Here is a 13,189-nt window from a genome sequence, read left to right as displayed (position 1 = left end):
GCAAAGAGTGGTATGTTTATACAATGCAATACTATTCATCTGTTCAAGATCAAATTTACAAAACTTGTAGGTAAATGAATCTATCATTCTGAGTAAGGTAATTCAGACCCAGAAAGGCAAATGATGCATGTTTTCTCTCATTTCTGGATGTTAGCTGTGAACATTTAGCTCTCTCTCTCTCTCTGGCTTGAAAGTGTGTAGCCCTGTGAATGTTACCACAGTCCCTGTGAGCTCATATGTCAGTCCTGTTGTATCTCAGAGACACTGTTTCCTTCATGTTATCCATCCCCTCTAAATCTTACAATCTTTCCTCCTCTTCTTCCACATAGGTCCCTGAACCCTGAGGGAAGAGGTGTGATGAAGACATCCCGCTTAGTACTGAGATCTCTCACTTTCTGCACACTGTCCAGTTTTGGGTCTCTGTGTTAGTTCCCATCTACAGCAAGAGGAAGTTTCTCTGGTGTTGGCTGAACAAGGCAATGATATATGTCATTTGGACTCATTTTATTACTATGTTCCCTTAGCATAAGAATAGTATTTGGTTTTCTCCAAGGCCCATGGCCTATCTAGTTCCAGGTTCTTGGCCAGCCAATCAGTATAAGGCAGGGTTTGCATCTCATGGAGTGGGGCTTAAATCCAATCAGAGAGTTATAGTTGCTCCCACGATGTTTGTCCAGTGTAACATGTAGGCAGGTCACGGTTATAAATTGCAGGGTTTGGAGCTGGGCTGTTGTTTACCTTTCTCTTCTGGTAGCATGCGGTGTAACTTATAGCACCATGAACAGGAGTTTGTAGGGGTGGAGGCTCGTTAGGTACCAGCTAAACTTCTTTGTGTTCAATGACATATATAAGTACAACAGCCTGATTGTTTAAGGGTTTCCCTGGGAACCTTTGACCAAGAACCAAACTATATGTAACCCATTTCTGGCACTAGAGGTTCCCCTTGATGGTAAAAGAACTGGACAGAGGGAGGTGATTTTACCCTCCCTCCTGCATTACCAGGATCACCAACAGCACTGTAACAACATGCTTGCAGCTGCCCCTCCTGCCACATCAACTCCATGCACTGGAGACCTCAACTCTTGGCTCAGACCTAGAGTCCTAAAGCCCTTCGTCCCTGTCTCTCCAGATTATTCTTTGTCTACTGCAGCCTACTTCCAACTTTCTAGGGACCCTGCCTCTTGGTGTGGGTCCCCTCAACCCCTCAGTCTTCTCTCTTAGACCATCCCTATTCCTCTCTGCCACACACTGACCTGTAGCAGTACTGTCTACCAGGCAACCCACAGCCACCATACTTTTCTAAGATCCAGAAAGGGGAACAGAAACCAAGGAATTGAACACCTACCCAACAAAGACAAGAGCACCCAGATTCACTGCAGTCACCTTAATCTCCAATGCCTAGACACCAACATAAAAGCATAATCCAGGAAAATATGCTTTCACCAGCAGAAATTAATGGCTTAATGATGCAACTCGAAAAGGTAAAACAAGAACAAACTAAATCCAAACCAAGTCCATGGTAAAAAAATAATAAAATCAGAACAGAAATCAATTAAGTAGAAACAATGAAAAAAATACAAAGAATCAATAAACATAAGAGCTCATTCTTTGAGAAAGATACAGAAAATTGACAGACCCTTCACCCAAGTAACCAGAAATGAAAAACAAAAACAAAAACAAAACAAAACAAACAAAACATCAAGCTCCACAATTTCATAATAGCTGTCCTAAACGTACTAAAGTTTACTGAGATTTATAGACTTTGGGTTTGGTTAATTTTCATATATGACACTTATTTTATTTACAAGTATTTTTCATAATAAAGCTTATAAAATTAAATAAATACATATATGTATTTATAGTCTTTATATTATCTCTTAACTTAAAAAATACGGGACACTGTAAAAAATAATTATAGCCTTGTAGTATTGGGTTATCATTGAAAAACACATAAAACTGTAGTTTTAGATATTGTCTTGGTTGGTTTTTTGGTCAACTTGACATAAGTTAGAGATATCTGAGAAGAGGGAACCACAACCAAGAAAATGCCCTCAGCAGATCTGCCTGTAGACAAGTCTATAAGGCATTTTCTTCATTAACGATTGATGTGGGAGGGCTTGGACGGCTCAGGCCACTGTGGGTGGTGCCACCCCTGGGTAGTTGGTCCTGAGATCTGTAAGAAAGCAGGCAGCATGATATGGAGAACAAGTTAGTAAACAGGGTTCCTCCATGGCTTCTGCTTCAGTTCCTGTCTTCATGTTCTTCCTTGCTTCAGTTCCTGTCCTGACTTCCCTCAGTGATGTGAAGGCACTTGAAAGCTATAAGATGAAATAAACCCTTTCCTCCCCTAGCTGCTTATGGTCGTGGTGTTTCATCACATCAATAGAAAGTCTCACCAAAACAAATATAAATGACATGAAGAGAACAGAGCACAGATGTGGTGATATTTTATTTGTATGTTAAAAAAATAAAGCATGGCTGGAGATCAAGAGGGGAAAGGCCAGCCATTTTTAAGTAAACACAGAAGTCAGGCAGTGGTAGCACACGCCCTTAATCTGATCATGTGGCAGGCAGGGTCTCCGTGTGTTCAAGGACACACTAGGGAACAGCCAAGCTTGGTGACACACACCTTTAATCCCAGTATGAACCATTGAGACCGGGAGGTCTGTATAGACAGGCAGTGACAAGAATGTGAGGTAGCTGGGCTGAGAGCCAATGAGAGGGCAGAACAGCAAGGCAAAAAAGGCGTGCGTAGACAGGAAGTAAGTCACCCTTTTGATAACTGCAGAGCTGGAGAGGTAAGATTGGTGGCTCTCACTATTTCCCTGATCTCTAAGGCTTTCACCCCTATATTTGGCTCTGTGTTCCTTATTTAATAAGACCATTAAAAATTCATCTACACACAGAGTAGGGAGGAATGCTTTACAGAAATCACATATTTCACTAAGATTAATGTTAGCATAATCTGAAGCTAGCTAGAATAAATTAAGGTGCATGTTATTATCCTAAGAGCAATTAATTAAAAAGTTCAAAATTATTTAAAAATAAAAGGATTCAAAATAGTACTGTAAAATATATTCATGTAACATAAAAGACAGAAGAGTCACAGAATTCCATAGAATTCCAACTACAAAAGCATTATGTGATGTGTATAATTCTATTTCATGTATTGAAACAGTAGTCTACAAGTTTGAATACCCACTAGAGAATTAACAGAAATGATTATGGCATTATTAAAATTTATTATATAGGCTTGGTAAAATGTAGGCAAACCTGTATGCAGATATAAAGTGACTAAAAAAAATTAGACTTCATTGCAATGTATCCATTCCCTCTTTAGATTTCAACCACTGAAAGAAGGGGGAATAAGAAGAAACTTGGAACTCGTTTTGTAAATAACTATTCATCTACTAATTTCATGAGACTTCATCTTATTAAGTAGTCAAGACTGGCTTCAAACGTGCCATCCTGCTTCCCCAGCCTCCTACGAGATAGAATTACATGCATAGTCCTACCACATGTGATAAACCTATGTAGACTTACGTCTTAGTTATTCTATTGCTGTGAAGAGACAGCATGACCAAGGCAACTCTTATGAAAGAAAGCATTTAAGTGGAGGCTCGCTTACAGTTTCAGAGGCTTAGTCCATTGTCATCATGGCAGTGGGCATGGCAGGTATGGTGCTGGAGAAGAAGCTGAAAGCTACACCCTGATCTTCAGGCTGGACAGAGGAGGGGGGAGGGAGGGAGGGAGGGAGGGAAGGGAGGGAGGGAGGGAGACTGGGCTTGGCATGAGCTTTTGGAACCTCAAAGCCCACCCCCATTAATGCACTTCCTCCAACAAGGCCACACCTCCTAATCCTTCTAATCATTAAAACAGTTCCACTCCCTGGCAACTAAGCCAGGGAGATTTGGTCTTCCCTAGGGATGAGCCCCATAATTGTTTTTTCAGTACCAAATGGTCAGCCCTGAAAACATATGTAGACAAGTAACACTTGATGAACTGAGCAGGGTGTGTGTGTGTAGTGTATGTACATGTGTACATGTGTGTGTATGCAATTATATATATGTAATAATAACAATTAAAGAAGTGGCAATAGATTTGAGAGGGAGTAAAGAGGGACAGACAAGGAGAGGGGAAATGCTCTAAGTATATTTTAAATAAAACATTTAAAAGCAATGCACACTGGACATTTTCTCCCACTTACTAGGTGGCATGGGCTCAGTAACTAACTGATTTAATTGTGCAGATACCATTTTTGCAGAATTTAGAGGAGAATGAATTTTGGCTAAGTTTCTCAGAAAAATACTTTCATCTCAATTTTAGATCTTGAAGGCCATATAATTATAATCATAATTCTCAGAAAAATTTAACTGTGACCAGGAAGGAAAGTGACCTCTTACCTGAATCTCTTCAGTCACTGATTTGAACTGGGGAACACGCTCTGTCATGTTTTTAACTAGTTCCACCGCATTATCAAATCCTTTTACATATTCTCCGTACATCTTAAGGAATGGCGCCAACTTTTGCAGGATATCTCCAATTCTGGGAGTAGTTTCCCTGTATTGAATATAAAAACATCATTCAAGTTTCTTCTAGAATGAGGAAATCACTAGGCCTGCAGAAAGAGTAGGCACTCCATACGATCTGCTCTACATACGCACTTTGCTCTAACACTAACAAGAAACCGCTTTCAGAGGGGAACTTAGGAATTGCAGAAGAGGCTACGCAGCTCTTGGAGCTGCCAATCACACCAGCCTCGTCTCCACTAGTCAGAACACCATTTAGAGAACAGATGCCAGAGCCTATTCCAAAATCCCAAGAATAGCGTCCAGCATCGACCAGTCGCTTCTAGGTAAAGACCTGGCACTGTACTAATTGTAGCAGTGTGTGGTGCATCTGCGCTACTTTAAAAGTTGAAAAGCAGCATCCTGCATGCATGTCTTAGGCATGGCAGCCCGCATCTCCATCTTACCATTCTTGCATTCTCTTCTCCAGCTCTGGTAATAGAAATTTACTGTGGAAGGCATTTATTGATGAAATGTTAGAAAAGATTTTATTCACCATCTCTGCAGGAAATGAGCCTCGGTTTGCTTCTTCTAATAGTTTGCAATAAAATACCTGAATAAAAGAATAAAGCAAATATTACTTTAGATACATTGGTTAATCAATTTTCACTGTGGTAGGCCTGCACTGGGCAAAACAACACACCTTGTTGAATAAATGGGGAAGCTTGTGGCTTAAGAAATCAATCACTTGAAATGTAGGAGGAAATAGGTTTTGATTTTTGAAGAATTTTAAATCTGACTTAGGAAGAGTTGTTTATAACTAAAACTATGCCCCTACCTATATGGTATTTATTTAACTTGTACAGGATGTTAAGGTACATAGCTAATAGAGCTTTTCTGTGCCAGAGAATTTCCAACTGACAGGGATTTACACTTCTCACCTATGGCTATAATTAAGGGACGTGAAAAGATTTGATTACGTGTACAGTGTGATAGTTTTCACTTACTATGCTTGAATGACGTTTATAGCAATTATACATTGTCTTTGCTGTGTGTAGCGGTTAGTGTTAACTGTCAACTTGTCATGGGGCTCTGAACATGTTTGTGGGCAATCATCTCGATTGCAGTAACTGAGAAAGGCAACGCGCCCACAGGGGTAGTAGCATTTTCTGGCGGGGATCTTGGAATCAGTGGGGAGGGCGCTGAGCAGCACTGCACACCGGTGCCGGCACTGCACACCGGCGCCCGCACTGCACACCGGCGCCCGCACTGCACACCGGCGCCCGCACTGCACACCGGCGCCCGCACTGCACACCGGCGCCCGCACTGCACACCGGCGCCCGCACTGCACACCGGCGTCCGCACTGCACACCGGCGCCCGCACTGCACACCAGCGCTCTCTGCTTCCTGACTCTGATACAGTGTGACTAGTTTCGTCAAGCTCCCGTCCTCTTGACCTGCCCGGCACTGTGGCTGTGCCCTGGCCTTGAACTGTGAGTCAAAACAACCCTTCCCTCCTTAGTTTGTTTCTGTCAGGGTTTGTATCATAGCAACAAAGACGTAACTAAGGTGCAGTGGTTGGCCGATAGCTCTCACTTCCTATTATACTCTGTATCTTGAAAGTTCCCATAGTAGAACAGCTTAACATCTGGACCATGAGAGAACAACAACAAAACAACAGAAACAAAATCCTTTTTGTTCTCAGATTTTAATTTGTTTTTAAGTAAATAATAATCCATGATACCTTGAACACTTCTCTGTGTGTGCAGGGATCTTCTGTACATTGTAACATGTACTGCAAAGATAACTGGCAAAACAAAACATCTTGAACTTGCCTAGAAGAAAAGACTTCTATCCACCATGGGAGCACTTACTCAATCCAAGACTGTATTTCTCATATGGAAGAAAAGCTATCTTAAAGGCTCAAATTCCACAGGGATTGATTCTGTCTCATTATAAAGTTCCTTGACACTGATAATCTGAATTACAACTTCACTGTTTCACAGAATACTATTTTAAAGAGGTTTCACAAAATCTATACAATCCATATGGTTGACCTTGAGAACCAAAGATAAGGTGTGTCTAGGACCATGTGTTTTAGGAGGCCATGTTAACGACTAAAATTTAAATAGGTTATTGGTGGTTACTTCAGTGACATATTAAGACAGATGAGTCACTGAAGTAACCACCAATAACCTATTTAAATTTTAGTCATTAACATGGCCTCCTAAAACACGGTAAATGGTCAAGAAAGAAGAACAATGTTTGACATTATGGAACAGCCATTCTGTGACTTATAGATACATAGAAACCTATACTCATGACTTGCAAATATTTTGTATTCAGCAAATTTACCAATGAGGCTGTGAACACTTCCTTAAGGCAAGTAACTTTCACTATCCAAAGCAGTCAGGCCTGCACTGCAGTTCCTGAAATGCTTCGGTTCCTAGGGTAGATGATGGATAACCACAAACCGTTACCTGATCTAAGAGGTTGAGCCGGCTGACATACGCTCTTTCGGTGAGCAAAAGTTCACTGGCTATTTTGTGAAGTTTCTGTTCATTAGTCTCCTAAAAAAAAAAATCAAACAGATATTTACATATAAGAAAAAGAACCCAGACATTTTCCTTCAGGAACAAACACCTAATGAGAAAGCTCATTCAAAGCAGTTTCCCCCAATGTCTCAAGAATATCCAAGCAAAGTAGAGATCTGTCGTGAAGGGAACTGCCGTGACGTCTGTGCCTGGTGACACAGCTATTAATTACTCTTTTTCTCAGAACATTGTCTTTCTCGGTGCCCAGTACCATACTTTCTTCATTCTTACCTACTTCTTACATATGGTACCACATTGTCTTATTAATAACTCTATGTAAGTAACAATTTGCATTTAAAATATATTGTATGAAATATGTGATCATAAATATTAATAGAGAAAACAGTAAAATGCATTACCATGTGTCCAAAGCTAAGGTACAACTATCAATTTATCTCGGTCTTGTTTCAGTTATGCCTCCTCTCACTTCTCTCATACTATTTTTTTCCCTTTGAGACAGGGTCTCATTGTGTAGTCCTGACTGGCCTAGAACTAGCTTTGTAGATCACACTGATTGGGAACTCACAGGGATCTTCCTGTCTCTACTTCCCAAGTGCTGGGACTAAGGTATGCACCACTACATCCAGCTCTCATACTATCTTTAACTAAATCTAATTTTTACTGCTTTCTCCTTAAATAAATATTTTTATTTAACCTTTAAATTTATTTGTATAATCTTGCTAGTTTCATGATGATAGGAATGTTTTTTTCATGTTAGGTCTCTAACTCCTTTAATTAACTATAGTGCTTCACTGGAAATTCCAGCACTCAATAAAATATTGCAGATCAAATGAGTAGTTAGCTTACATATAACTACTATTTTGTGTTTATTGTGACCGTGACAAGATGTCAGAGTTATGTTTTTCAAGAACCTCTGCCTGATGATCAAACTATAAACTCTCCCATTCTGGCACCACCCCTTTTTGGCTATCTGGCTATGGTCCATGAAATCTGGACAACCAAGTCCTATGAACGGTCATACCTGAAAACATACATACATTAAAAGGCATGAACGAGTCATATTTAGGAATGTATATTTATAGACCTATACATACATGCATGCAATAACAGTGAACAAAGACCATGAATCTGAAGGAAAGCGGAGAGGGATATAGAGGGGGAATAGGGAGAGGCGAAAAGGGAAGACACAATGTAATTTTATTAGAATCTCAAATATAAAATAAAACACATGAAGTTTTAAACATTAATCCTCTAAGTTTTCCTCATTGCCACCCTGTTCTGAAACTCTCATGTCAAGCTCAGGCCAATCCTTGGAGTCCAGCATCTTTTGTCTGTAACTTATTTATTGCTGTGTGAGGAATCTCTCTAAAACTGTTTTTACACATATAAATACACTTCAGAGGAAGAAACAGAAACACATTATCCTTTCTATCCACAAGAAATGCTGGCCAGCATTAACACTTTAAGTCAGACCCACTGAGGCCCGATCTTCTGACAGTAAAGCACACTCTTTGTGGAGTTTGGAGAAACTCATATCAGCATGTAAACACCACCACACTCACGGCACAGGATATTCCCATCATGACTAATTCTACTTTGCTCCTGCTGTTAAAACTCTTCTCCACTTCTGGGCTCTTCATCCAGCTTGGAGACCATGGATCTACAGTTTTCCAGAACATCAGAGGAAGTGGAGTCATCCTAACTTTGATATTCTGCTGGTCATTTAGCTAGATGCCTTTGTGACAAATCCATGTTCCTTCTCCTGTCAGTTTTTTTTTTTTTTCATTTTATTTCTTAGTGATAATGTACCTTTTTGACTTAAGTTCTTTGATATGGTTTACATCTAGATCTGACAATATTTTTTATGTATGTGTATGTAGTATGTGTGTACAAGTGTATAAACTTGTGTGTGAAGGCCTGAGCTTGATGTTGGGAATTGTTCTCAGTCCACCTCCCAATCAGACCTAGAGTACATCGATAGGGCTGGCCTCCCCATCCAGCTTGCTCCGTCTCCCTGAGTCTGGGATTACAGGTGGTCACCACATCCACTGTGTTCTGGGGATCTCAACTCTACTCTCCTGCTTGCTCAGCAAGTGTTTTAACCACCGAGTCATTTCTCCAGGTCCCTGACATTATTTTAAAAATAATTCAGCAGATTTATTTTGTTATAATAAAGCACTTCTCATTGGCCATAAAATATGCTGACAGATTACACTGTTTATTATTGACACGGAGTGAGGTCACAGATCTGTAGGGTCTTGAATAGGATGATTAGAAGAAACAATGTTTTGCTGACTGCAAAGTGCCTGAGCTGAACCTGGCCAAGTACGAACATGCGTCATACTCTGCAGAACCCAAGGGGTGGCAGCAGTACTCAGCAAAGGCTTGGCTCACCTCGCCCAGACCTCGCTCTCTATGTGGCTGTCCTGAACTTGCCATGTATACCAAGTCTGCAGTGAACTCAAACAGATCTGCCAGCCTCTGACTTCAGAGTGCTGGGATTAAAGGTGTGGGTCAGCATGCCTAGTCTTTGACTCATTTTTTTTAAGCTATAAAACATGTGCAGTTTTTATTCTTGCTTTGTAGGCCATGTACACGCAACAAAAATGCTGAGCTGGAGATGGCTGGGTTGCACAGTTACAAAGTTGGCACAGCCATATCTGAATGGAATGGCAGAAGTCATAAAGCCAGCACAGCTGCTTGACAAAGATCCAGCAAAGCTGAGCCACATGGTAGCTGCCATGCCACCTTTGGTTTTCATCTCCACCTGCTACATACTTGGGGCACTTTTAATATTTGTACAATTTGAGGATGTTGGATTGATGGAAATTTCCTTATGAATCATTTATGCCTTCTCCCAGGAATGCTGCTTCTAAGCTTCCCCAGGAAAGCCCTGAACATACTATTCCCCAAGCCCCCCCCCCACTTTGAGGGAGATATCCTTATCTACTTGAAGGTCTTCCTTACACCTTGGAGGTTGTGACACATAAAGAAACCAGAGGTCTCTTCATGAGGCTATGAGACACTCTTGAAACATCTCTCCCTGCACTTACACTGGAACAAGATAGTCAAAACAAAGTAAATTTTAAAAGGTCAACAAGATTCGGTGGGCTAGAGGAATTGTCCACAGTTCAGATTATAAGCCTCTTCCCACTGTACACTCAGACAATTACGTGGCATACAATTCTGCCCTACATAGGGACATACTGATGAGCAAAGTATGGAGTAGAAAGATGATAAAAGTATGAGGTGTTAGGACCTCCCTCTCTTAGAAGTTAGCTCATGTAGAGCCACTATAATGACATATGACCAAGGAACAACAGAATGCCAGGATTAGACATATAGACAAATTCTATAAAGATATAAATGCGAACATTGATTGTATTATGCCAGAATTTGAATAATAACTGTAGCAGCTTTAGCCTGAGGATTTTCCCTGGGCACTCTGACCACTAAGAGTTAATAATACACTGCTTGAGACATGGCAAAATGCCAAGGGTGGTTGAAGATTTTGTTTTGGTCTAGTGTCCTTGAAGCAACCAAAACAACCAGCACAGGCTGTCATATGCCTCTAGAGTCTCAAAAATTGGGTTATGGGGTTTATGAGTAAGAATGATAACTCTGTTTATTATTGATGTCAAAACTTGAGGGAAAATTATTGGAAATGATAACTCTGTTCTGTCATAGTTTATTAATGATGACTAAAAGATGAGCAAAAGGAAGTGAAACATATGTCCCAAACCAAAAATGATATGATCTATATTTTGGAACATCATGAATGTATCCTTGCTAACTACGTTCTGTATAAATAAGGAAACACTCTGGCTGCTAGTCAGTCAGGCTGCAAGATTCTCCTGACCACCATGGCATGGCTCACTTCCTTCTCCACCGACTCCATACATCCTCTGCAGGACCCATCTACCACCAGGGATGGCTCTTGGCACAAAGTCACTATATCAGTTCCAGTCATAAAAAATTTTAAGTAACTATTATATAGGTTAAATAGTTTCCTCTTATCATTCTATGCAACAAAAAATAAGACTTTGACATAAGCAAAGAACACAGATACATATTGTCTACTAACAAAACTTGCTTTAACACAGAATGTTATAGCTATGGTGCATTTTAATATATATTTTATTTTTCCCAAAGAAATTCCAGTAGACACAAGCTTTTAAAGAGCATTTTAATAATCATCAGGTGTATAAAATCTATACATTTTAGTGGAAAAAATAGCTTCCAATTTAAAAGATTATTTTCTAAAACATACATATTCATAGATTTATGAAGAAATGTCATATCTATCCAGATGGGGCTCTGTGATATTTACCATATATTATGATATGTTAAAATTTTTTCCTATGTGTTTCCAAGGCAGACCAGATAAACAAACAAACAAAATATTCCAAGGCAGATTACAAACAAGCCTCCTCCACACCTCTGACCTGGAGCTGACCATAAAGAAATTCTTACTTATCTTTGCCCAACAGCAGCTCACAATCAGTCTCTTCATTTAGAAGGTGTCCTGTGCTGTCTATACCAGCAAAGAAAGAATACCAATAATAATTTCAAGTGATAGGAAAAACGGAACTTCCCAACCAGTCTGTTAGCAACCATGACTACTCAATCATGGTACCTCCTGATAAGCCAGAAGAACCGAACTTGGAGAATTTCTGGGTAGCTGAACACAGGCTTTCTGCAAGCAAGGCCTGCCAAAGAGGGCAAGCTTGACCTCCTCCTGCAAGCCAAAGCAGTTAGTCAGATGCACAATTTGAGTTTATGGTTTGCAATTTAAGTGAACTAACAGGGTTTTGTAGACTGAGCCCTCAACCTGAAGACTAGAGCTAGTATCTGAAATAACTAAATTCAAAGACACTGGCATGTCTCCATGCGGCTGACTGATGCTCCCTGGTTGGAAGAAATTCTCACATTGAGGATTACAGAAGTGACCTGTATTCTGTGAGTATGGGAGAAACTGAAGTTAATATATTTGATGTTTCCTTTTATGTCATCAAGCTTAATTAAATTTATGCATAAATAAGGAAGTGGCTATATGTTGTTTTATATTTTTGTGGTGTTTGTGATGGAACCCTCAAATATACTGGGCAAGTAATCTCCTTACTGAGCCACATCTCTAGATTGCAGTAGGTTTAGAAGTTTCATTGGCATACTGGGTCTAGCCTGATTTTTTTTTTGAACATAAGATATTTAAATAAGCAGCTACAGTTAACATTTGCAAATTCAGAATTATCCAAGCTCTGCCTTGCCCTTAGCATTTCACTGAGAAACCCTCTGCCTTTGGAAACAATAACAGCTACCTAACACTGATTCAACAAACAGCCCAATTTCATTCTAGAGAATTCTAACAAACAGGCTTGCCATTTCAAGGTAACTAACAAATAATTATGAGTTTAAATAATTTTAAAATGTAGTAAATAATATGAAGAAGCACCCTATATTACCCCCTCCTTAAGGTAAAGGGATTTTTTAAAAAGATTTCTTTATGTAATTGTGAGTATATGTGCATTTGTGTATGATTAGATACATGTGCCTGTGCATACTAACACAGAAGTCACATAAGAGTACCAAGTGTCCTCTCCCATTCTCCACCTACACAGTTGAGGCAGGGTCTTTTCCTGAACCTAGGACTCTTATTTTCTCAGTTAGGCTGGGAGCCAGCAAGAGCCATGATCTCCCTGTCTCTGCTCCCCTTAGAGCTGGAGTTACAGCCTTGCACAGGGAGCCAGGCCTTTTTCGTGGGTGCTGGAATCTGAACTCTGGTTCATGGTTGCACAGCAGACACTCTACACTTCTGGGCTATCTCTCTCTAGTCCAGCTAACTCCTTTAAGAAAACAAAATCCTTTGCAGCCTAGTGTGGAGGCTCCTGACTGCTGTCCCAGCATAGGCGATGGGAAGATCACTGAATTTTCAGGCAGTCCAGGCTAGAGTGAGCCTCTGCTTGGGAAAACCAGCCTCCCCACAGCAGCACAGCCACCACTACAAACCAGAACAAAGCCCAAGAATCGTGTGACTACACTCCTATACTGAAAGCTGATTCTCAGGATAATGTCTAAAAATATATTTCAATGAAACCACCAGGATAAAAGAAGTATACCCTGTACAGC

General features: G+C 40.2%; 1 protein-coding gene across 8 annotated transcripts in view; it reads right to left on the bottom strand.

The window, feature by feature from the left end:
- Fgd4 (FYVE, RhoGEF and PH domain containing 4) overlaps window positions 1–13,189 on the bottom strand; it is a 201,445-nt gene that overhangs the window by 46,066 nt on the left and 142,190 nt on the right. For all 8 annotated transcript variants that reach the window (XM_028894705.2, XM_028894700.2, XM_037209958.1 and 5 more), the window contains 3 exons: window positions 6,989–7,078; window positions 4,976–5,121; window positions 4,404–4,560 (listed from right to left, as the gene is read on the bottom strand). In XM_028894705.2, coding sequence (XP_028750538.1) covers window positions 4,404–4,560; window positions 4,976–5,121; window positions 6,989–7,078 — 393 coding nt within the window. The remainder of the gene's footprint in view (window positions 1–4,403; window positions 4,561–4,975; window positions 5,122–6,988; window positions 7,079–13,189) is intronic.

The sequence above is a fragment of the Peromyscus leucopus genome, chromosome 12 (assembly GCF_004664715.2).
Source record: "Peromyscus leucopus breed LL Stock chromosome 12, UCI_PerLeu_2.1, whole genome shotgun sequence".
NCBI classification, from domain to species: Eukaryota; Metazoa; Chordata; class Mammalia; order Rodentia; family Cricetidae; genus Peromyscus; species Peromyscus leucopus.
This window is presented reverse-complemented; position numbering and strand designations above follow the sequence as displayed.